The sequence below is a fragment of the Arachis hypogaea genome, chromosome 20 (genome assembly GCF_003086295.3).
Source record: "Arachis hypogaea cultivar Tifrunner chromosome 20, arahy.Tifrunner.gnm2.J5K5, whole genome shotgun sequence".
NCBI lineage: Eukaryota > Viridiplantae > Streptophyta > Magnoliopsida > Fabales > Fabaceae > Arachis > Arachis hypogaea.
Window position 1 is genome coordinate 60,047,995 of NC_092055.1, and position 9,200 is coordinate 60,057,194.

Here is a 9,200-nt window from a genome sequence, read left to right on the forward strand (position 1 = left end):
GGGTAAGATTCCATATGTCATAGCCTATGCATCAAAAACACTAGATGGAGCCCAATCCAACTACACTACCACCGAAAAAAACTTTTGGCCATAGTTTTTGCCTTGGACAAGTTTCGAGCATATCTACTTGGTTCAAAGGTGGTAGTGTACTCGGATCATGCAGCGTTAAAGTATTTGTTGTCTAAGAAGGAATCCAAACCGAGATTGATTAGATGGGTTTTGTTGTTGCAAGAGTTTGACTTGGAAATTAAGGATAGCAGTGGTACGCAAAACCTAGTGGCAGATCACTTAGGTCGCCTTGAACACACCAAAGGCGATACCACTTCTATTAATGATTCTTTTCCCTTTGAGGGTTTGCATGAAATCTCAGAAACCATTCTTTGGTATGCGCCAATCGCCAATTACTTGGTATCTCACTCCTTCCCTCCTAATCTCTCCAAACATCAAAGGGATAAGCTAAAAAGCGAATCCAAATACTATGTTTGGGATGATCCATACATTTGGAGATGTGGGGCAGATCAAGTAATTCGGAAGTGCATTCCACAAACCGAATTCCACTCAATCTTGGAAGCTTGCCACTCCTCCGAAGGAGGAGGCCATTTTGGACCCCAAAGAACGGCAAGAAAAATCCTAGATTGTGGATTTTGGTGGCCAACTGATAAACCCCAATTTTGTGGTTTATCTTGTGCTTAATTTGGGGAATTTTATCACCTTTTCCTACATTTATTCAATGAAATAGCATGATTTTGTAATTCTCCCTAAATTTGTACTTAAGTGTGAAAACATGCTTTTTAGGCCTTAAAATAGCTAAATTTAACTCACTTTAATTCCATTTGATGCCTTGATATGTTTGTTAAGTGGTTTCAGGTTTACCAACTCTTTTCAAGGACTCTTCTCATTTTTGTAAATCTTGTTCTCAATGCATTAGATTTGGTAATATCTCCAAAAAGGATGAAATCCCCCAACAAACCATGCAATTTTGTGAGATTTTTTGATGTATGGGGAATCGACTTCATGGGGCCATTCCCAAATTCTAATGGTTTTCTCTACATTCTACTTTCCATTGATTATGTGTCCAAATGGGTGGAAGCGATATCCACCTGGACGGATGATGCTAATGTGGTCCTTTCTTTTGTGAGAAATAATATCATTTGTAGATTTGGGTCACCACGAGCAATCGTGAGCGACCAAAAATCACATTTTTGCAATAAGAGAATGGACGGGCTAATGAAAAAATATGGCATCATGAATAAAGTAGCCACGGCCTACCACCCACAAACAAATGGCCAAGCCGAGGTTTCCAATCGGGAGATTAAACACATATTGGAAAGAATTGTGAAGCCCAATAGGAAAGATTGGAGTGCTAAGCTCACCGATGCATTATGGGCCTACCGAACGGTATACAAAACGCCAATTGGCATGAGCCCTTTTCGGTTGGTGTATGGCAAAGCTTGCGACTTACCAATGGAGATAGAGCATAAGGCATATTGGGCCATCAAGGAGTGCAATCCAAGTTTGGGTGGAGCCGGGGTTGAGAGGAAGCTACAATTAGCGGAGTTGGAATGCTTGAGGCTTGAAGCTTATGAGAATTCTAGACTTTACAAGGAGAAGATGAAAGTCGTGCATTATAAGAACATAAGAGGTAAAGAATTTCGAGCCGGCGATCTAGTCCTCCTTTACAATTCTAGATTGAGATTGTTGCCCGGAAAACTAAGGTCAAAATGGGAGGGCCCATATCAAGCAGAGAAGGCGGAACCCTATGGGGTTTACCATTTACGCCATCCCTCAAGCTCGGATATCTTCAAGGTCAATGGGCACCATCTCAAGTTGTATCATGGTGAGCAAATGAAGAGCAACAAGGAGATTGAGATATTCCTTTTGGAAGATGCACCTCTTGGCAAGGAGCAATGAGCTAGTGAAAGTCCAACTTAAGGACATTAAACAAAAGTGTTAGGTGGGAGACACCCACCATGGTGAGATCTATCCTTTTTACCCCTTTTGTATATAATTCTTGAATTCTTCATTGTTTTGTGATTACTTAGCTATAGTTTTGTTTGGCTAGATTTGATTATGAATACCCTAGATAACTTGTTCATGAAGATTTTGCATTGCTTTTTCAAAGGATGAATCGATTGTGTGGTAGAAGAACACCCCATCTTTGGGTTTTACATTGAGTTTTGGGTGTTTTTGACCCCTTTGGCTTGTTTAACGACTAAATTCATGACAATTAGGCATTCTTCATGTCTCAAAAAAAGGGGGGGGGAGGGGACGCGCATGCGCGCACTATGCGCGTACGCACCATACACATTCGCAGCTCCTGGGTCATTTTCTAGATAGTTGTGCAAATTCTGGGTCAATTCTGAGCCCCAGGCATAACCATACTCGCGCGTGCACGCACCTGGCGCGTACGCGCCCATGGCTCATTTACGCAAAAGTGCGTATACGCGCACTAGTCGCGTCCACGCCGATGTTGCCATATGCAATCCTGAGCCATTTTCCCGAGAGCTGCGCCCAAGTTGGGCTAATATCATGCCAGTGGCCTAACTCGACTCACACGTACGCACAACAGGCGCGCACACGCACCTCAGCAAAATGCATATCGATGCACCAGCGCACCGTGCGCGTCTGCGTCGACTGTAAAAATTCATCTTCTGGTACTTTTTCCCGAGAGTCGAGCCAAAGTTATGCCCAATTTGTGCTGAGAGCACAACTTTGATACACACGCACGTGCACCTGGCTCTCGCGCGCTCATTTGCACATTCACTACTTCACACATACGCGCACTGTACGCATCCGCGCACCTGCTGATTTTTTGCCCATGCGCGCGCGCCGGTTTTACTAACCAATTACATTAGAGTGCGCCCTTTTCTTTCCATCTCCTTTTACCTTCTTACCATCACCCTTCTTCTTCACTTCTACCCCCTTCTTCATTTCCACCACCTCTCTCCCGCCACTACCGGCGGCAACCACCACCTCCGGCGGTCCGACACCTCTCTTTCTCCTCTCCTCTCATACTCATCACTACCTTTTCTCTCACTCACATACCCCTTTTCTCTTCTTCCTCTCAAGGTATTTCTCATTTCTTTTCTTGTTTAGCTTTCTCTTCCTTCTTCTTTTCATTTGCTATATTCCCTTACTCTTCCTCTTAGTTAGGTTTCATTCATGTTCACATGGTTTGTTAGTTTTCCTTTTTAATTTTCTTATGGGTGTTAAAAGTGAGGATTACTCTTGCATTGATGAGTTGGATTGTCTTACTTGCTTTCTCTTGCAATGTGTGGTATGCTATGGTGATTGATGATGCTTTATGGGATGTTACATTGTCACCCTTCCCTCATTTTTGTCATAAAAAGGGATGCACACCAAGTGTTTGATGGAAGACCCACATGATTTTTAGGAGTTACCTTGACTTAGTATCTTCTTTTTTAAGTGTTCTTTCTCACTCACTTGCTTATTCATATGTGCATTGAGCTCACTTCTTGTTTCATTAGTACATGCTCATCCCATGACACTCACCTATTGTTATTGATGTTAAGAGTGCATGCTTCTCATGCTTCTTGGTTGCATGCATATACCACTCATACATCATATGTTAGTGATTAGCCACGATTTCATTGTTGCCTTAGCTACATGTTGCAGCTGTCATGTATCTAAGCCATGTCTTCTTTTATGCTTTATCACTTACATGATTATTATTTCTTGGTCCTTCTTTGAGCTCAAATTTGCCACCTTTCCCTCTTTTAAAGGATGGTTATCAAGAAAGACAAAGGAAAGGCATCCAAGAAGGCACCTCCTCGGTCCACTAGCAAATCACAACAAGCACCTCGAGGCAAGCACCTCCTCAATAAGACAAGGCGCATTGCTAACATTGATGTTTTGGAAAAGGACAATTCGGCTAGGGATCCAAACAAGTTCCCCAACCGTTATTGTGAACTTGCCTACCCCTTGTTCAAAGTAAGGAACTATCATGCAGAGCCTCTTCTAGCCCCTCTGGCTCATGTCATTTTGCTTGTCATGCCCCGCATCAAGCGGTGGCAATGGGAGTTCATATTGAGGAAGCCACGTGAAGAAAACTTATCTTAGGTGATAGAATTTTACATGAATTACCACTCCTCATCCCTCGCATCGGTATTTGTGAGTCGATGACAAGTTTCCATCACAGAGGAAGCCATTCAAAGTGTGCTTAAGACCGGACCGTTAGCGCAGGGGATTGATACATATCAAGAGATTTTGTCGGCACGATGCGAATATGAGTTTGATTGGGATGTCATCCTCAAGGTCATTGCTATACCCGAATCATTCTGGATTCGAGGGAGGACGAGGCCGAGGCTCAAGGGTATTGACGCACCTTTTCTCACCAGAGAGGCTCAGGTATGGGCACAAATTCTAGCCTATTATGTTCTCCCTAGCACCCATGGCTCATCTATCACTGCTGAGTTAGACTTGTTGGTTTGGTGTGTCCTTATAGAGAGACCGGTTCATATTTCCCGTCTCATTTGCCAAGCTATGGGCCGCATCCACGCTAAGGGGAACCTACCCTTTCCCGCTCTAGTGACCGACTTAGTTGCCGCAGCTGGTGTCCCCCGAGAGACCAAGGAACGGAGGGCCATGATCCCGATAGACGGTGATGTTGTTCCAAATGGGAGATATCTCTACCCTCCGGCGGACACCGAGGACCCGAACTTAGCCATCCCCATGAGCATTCCCATCACCGCACCACCAAAATCATTCATGCAACGCATAGAAGACCTCCACAAGAAGCTTGATCGTTATGAGCGGCGCAATCAACGCCGATACACTTTTGTCAAGAAGCTTCTAAGTTGCTTAGCACCACCTATGGATGAACCGGAAATCTCCACATCCACCGGCACCGACAATGAAGATAGCGATAATGGAGAAGATGATGGACACTCGGGAGCTGATCAACCACTGCGTCTCACTCAAGGCACAGAAGACCGTGCCAACTTCTAAGTGTGGGGAGGTCGGTCGGCCGACCAGTCTTCATAGGTAACACCCGAATAAATCTTAAGTCTCTTTTATTAATTAGGATAGATTGCATATTAGTTTTCTTCATTTTTAACATGCTTTGCATGCTAGTTATCTTTTAATAAGTCCACTTGGTTAGAGTAATGACTTCCGTCTTAGGAAGCTAGAACTTTAGGGCAACCCAACCAATTTTGAATTTTTTTGAAAATTTTTTATGCTAAGCTTGTTTGAAGAATGTAATTTAGAAGATGGATTTTGAGCCAAGAACACAAGCAAGTGAGTCTTGATCCTAATTGCGTGGCTACATCTTCTAGCCACTTACTTCCCTTATTGTGTACATTGTTCTCTCTCTATGATTGTGATCCTTAATTTTTTGGACTCTATATGTCCATTGTTATATGTATGAATGCATGTACATGATTGAGGCCATGAATTCACTTAGCCACTTACCCAAATGACCTTCCCCTATAACAACCTTTGCAACCAATTTTGATCCTACGCTTGATCCACTTATTCTTAATTTTAGCACATCACAAGCCAAAAGCGAAAAACCATGAATGTCCCTATTTGAATCTTTGAATAGCTTAGGCTAGTGCGGGTGTGCCGTTCAAGCGTGGGATAACGGGGGGAGCATTGGTTGAGGTAAAAGCATGTTATTGTTAAAAATATTGGGAAACGGATACATACTCATGTGATTGATTAAATATATAGACCTTATGCATTGATATTCTTGTATGTAGTTTGAAAAAAAAGAGAGAAAAAAAAGAGAGAGAATGATCAAAAGTGAATGCATGAGTATGTGAAGGAGTGAGGAGTGGGTAGTTAGGTTAGCACATAATTGTATAGGATGTTATATAAGTTGGGTGGGGAGCTTAAGTTAATCAAAGGATTCAATTTTTAGCCAACTTAGCCAAATATATAACCCTACTTTAACCCTAACCCCATTACAACCTAAGGAAAAACCTCATGATATATGTATGTATGCATAGAACAATTGTTGATTGTTAGAGGAAGAACAAATTTTGGAAGAGCATGAAGTAGGAGAGGATTGAGTGATCAACCTGATACACCGAGCGAATAGAGTGCAAATACTTCCGGTGAGGGGTTCGAAGCTCAATTCCCTGTTCCCGGCTCTCGCGAGCGTTCTTCATGCAAGCTATGCATATTTCACTTTGGTGACTAAAATTGGTAGAGTTCATACATTGCCCATCATCTTGCCCTATGTGCATATATATATATATATATATATATATATATATATATATATATATATATATATATATATTATATGTATGTATGTATTCTAGGAGATTGAATTGCTCTTGACCAAGTAGATAGTAGCTTACACCCTAGTTGCATTCATGTAGGTAGATTGCATCCCATGAGTCTTTGGCCTTTTGCTTTCCTTTTAGCATGAGGACATGCTATACTTTAAGTGTGGGGAGGTTGATAAACCCCATTTATAGGGTTTATCATGTATAGAATTTAAGGGTTTTATCAAAGATCTTCCACACTTATTCATATAAAACTACATGATTTTGTGTTCCTTTCCCAACTTTGCTTCGTAGATGAAAACATGCTTCTTGTGCATCAAAATTGATATATTGTAATCCTACTCTACTACCATTCGATGTCTTGATCCGTTTGTTAAGAGGAGTGAAGGAAGCATGCATGAGTGGAAAGAGCATTGAATAAATTAGAGTTTTGAAGTTTACATATGGGCGCGCACACGCACCTTGCGCGTACGCGCGGATGCGTACCCCCAGAGCCGGCGCAGTGAGCCGAACGAGAAGCCGGTGCGCTTATATGGCTGGGCTATATTCCATATGACGTGCGCGTGCACTGCACGCCTGTGCGTAGGTTGCGAAAAACTCCAGGTGCGCGTATGCGTACTGTACGCATACGCGCCGATGTGCGCACGTGATTTTTTAAAAGAAAAACGTGACCAGCGATTTCAGGGGGTCCCAGGCCCAGTTTTGGAGCAGAATTTTGGAGGGAAAAGCTTAAGAAGACCAAGGATTAGGGGGGTTAGGACAATTAGTCATAATTCTAGATAATTTTAGGTAGTTAGTTACATTTTGTTTTTAGAGAGAGAAACTCCAACTTCTCTCTAGGATCTCACTCTCTCCATTGCAATTCTCCTTTGATTTCTTGGTGAGATTTATTTCTAATTCACTTTTACTTTGATACAAGTTGTAGATCTACTCTTCTTCTACTCTCAACCAATGTTCTTTTGATTCAATCTCTTAGATATAGATTTGTGACTTTGCTACCTTGAATTGTGATTAATGAATTGAGGAATTTCATTCATTTGCTTGATTGTTGATGATTGTTTGGATTAGATAGCTTTAATTCAATTTCTCTCTCTCAATTACATCATGTCTTCTATGATTGCCTACCAATTATTTGTGATAATGACAACCCTAGCTATGGAGTAGATTTCTCTCACTTGGCTTAGGGGTTGAGTTATTGGAGACACTTGAGTAGTGAATATCAATTGTTGACTAGGAATGGAGAATTGCTAATTGACTTGGAGTGCACTAAAGCTAGACTTCTCTTGGGTGAGACTAGGACTTGTGACTCAAGTTAGTTACTCTAATTTGACTTTCCTCCATTATTAGGGGGGTTAACTAAGTGAAGCAATAATCAACTCTTACCACAATTGAAGGAAACTATAATGATGGAACTTCCAATAATTACCCTTAGCCAAGGTTTTTCTCTCAATTAATTGTTGTTTAATTTTGTTAGCTTGAATTCTTGCACCAACTCTCAAAAACCACAAAAGACTTCCTAATCAATGATGTGCATTCTAAGGCAATTCCTAGGGAGAACGACCCGGGATCAATACTCTCGGTCATGGAATTTAGAATTGTTTGATGCGATATTTGCGTGTTGGTTAGACTATACTCATGATTGGATTTATTGCTAATTTCTAACTGGCATACGAATATTTCGATTCATCAGCCACGTGATGAGCGGATAATTTATATGCTTTTTGGCATTATTTTTACATAGTTTTTAGTATGATTTAGTTAGTTTTTAGTATATTTTTATCAGTTTTTAAATAAAAATCACATTTCTGGACTTTACTATGAGTTTCTATGTTTTTCTGTAATTTTAGGTAATTTCTGGCTGAAATTGAGGGACTTGAGCAAAAATCTGATTCAGAGGCTGAAGAAGGACTACAGATGCTGTTGGATTCTGACCTCCCTGCACTCGAAGTGGATTTTCTGGAGCTACAAAAACCCAATTGGGGCGCTCTCAATTGCTTTGGAAAGTAATCATCCAGGGCTTTCCAACAATATATAATAGTCCATACTTTGCCCGAGTTTAGATGATGCAAACTGGCGTTTAACGCCAGCTTTCTGCACTATTCTGGCGTTAAACACCAGAAACAAGTTGCAAAGCAGAGTTAAACGCCCGAAATAAGTTACAAACTGGCATTTAACTCCACGGAAGACCTGTACACGTGAAAGCTTCAATGCTCAGCCCAAGCACACACCAAGTGGGCCCGGAACTGGATTTCTGCATCATTTACTTATCTCTGTAAACCCTAGTAACTAGTTTAGTATAAATAGGACTTTTTACTATGGTATTTACATCTTTGGATCAATTTAGGTCTTTTTCACTATCTTTCGAATTCATATGCCATTTGGGGAGGCTGGCCATTCGGCCATGCCTAGACCTTGATTATGAGACGCTCATTACCATTCTCACTTATGAACGCATGCCTGACAACCACTTCCGTTCTACATGCAAACAAGCTTGAATGTGTATCTCTTGGGCTTCTAATCTAAGATTAAAACCTTCGTGGTATAGGCTAGAATTATTGGCGGCCATTCCTCAGATCCGGAAAGTCTAAACCTTGTCTGTGGTATTTCGAGTAGGATCTGGGAAGGGATGAATGTGACGAGCTTCAAACTCGCAAGTGTTGGGCGTAGTGATAGACGCAAAAAGATCAATGGATCCTATTTCAACATGATCGAGAACCGACAAATGATTAGCCGTGCAGTGATAGCGTATTTGGACCATTTTCACTGAGAGGACGGGAAGTAGCCATTGACAACGGTGATGCCTAACATACAGTTTGCCATGGAAAGGAGTATGAAGGATTGGATGAAGGCAATAGGAAAGCAGAGATTCAGAATGAACAACGCATCTCCATACGCTTATCTGAAATTCTCACCAATGAATTACACAAGTATCTCTATCTTTAT

The 9,200-nt window shown here is 41.5% G+C and overlaps 1 protein-coding gene across 1 annotated transcript; it reads left to right on the top strand.

Annotated features, from left to right (window-relative positions):
• The first annotated feature begins 1,419 nt into the window (after positions 1-1,419).
• LOC112785886 (uncharacterized) lies at positions 1,420-1,911 on the top strand. The gene has a single exon (XM_025829307.1). The coding sequence runs from the start codon at positions 1,420-1,422 to the stop codon at positions 1,909-1,911; it is 492 nt and encodes a 163-aa protein (XP_025685092.1).
• The last annotated feature ends 7,289 nt before the right edge of the window (positions 1,912-9,200 follow it).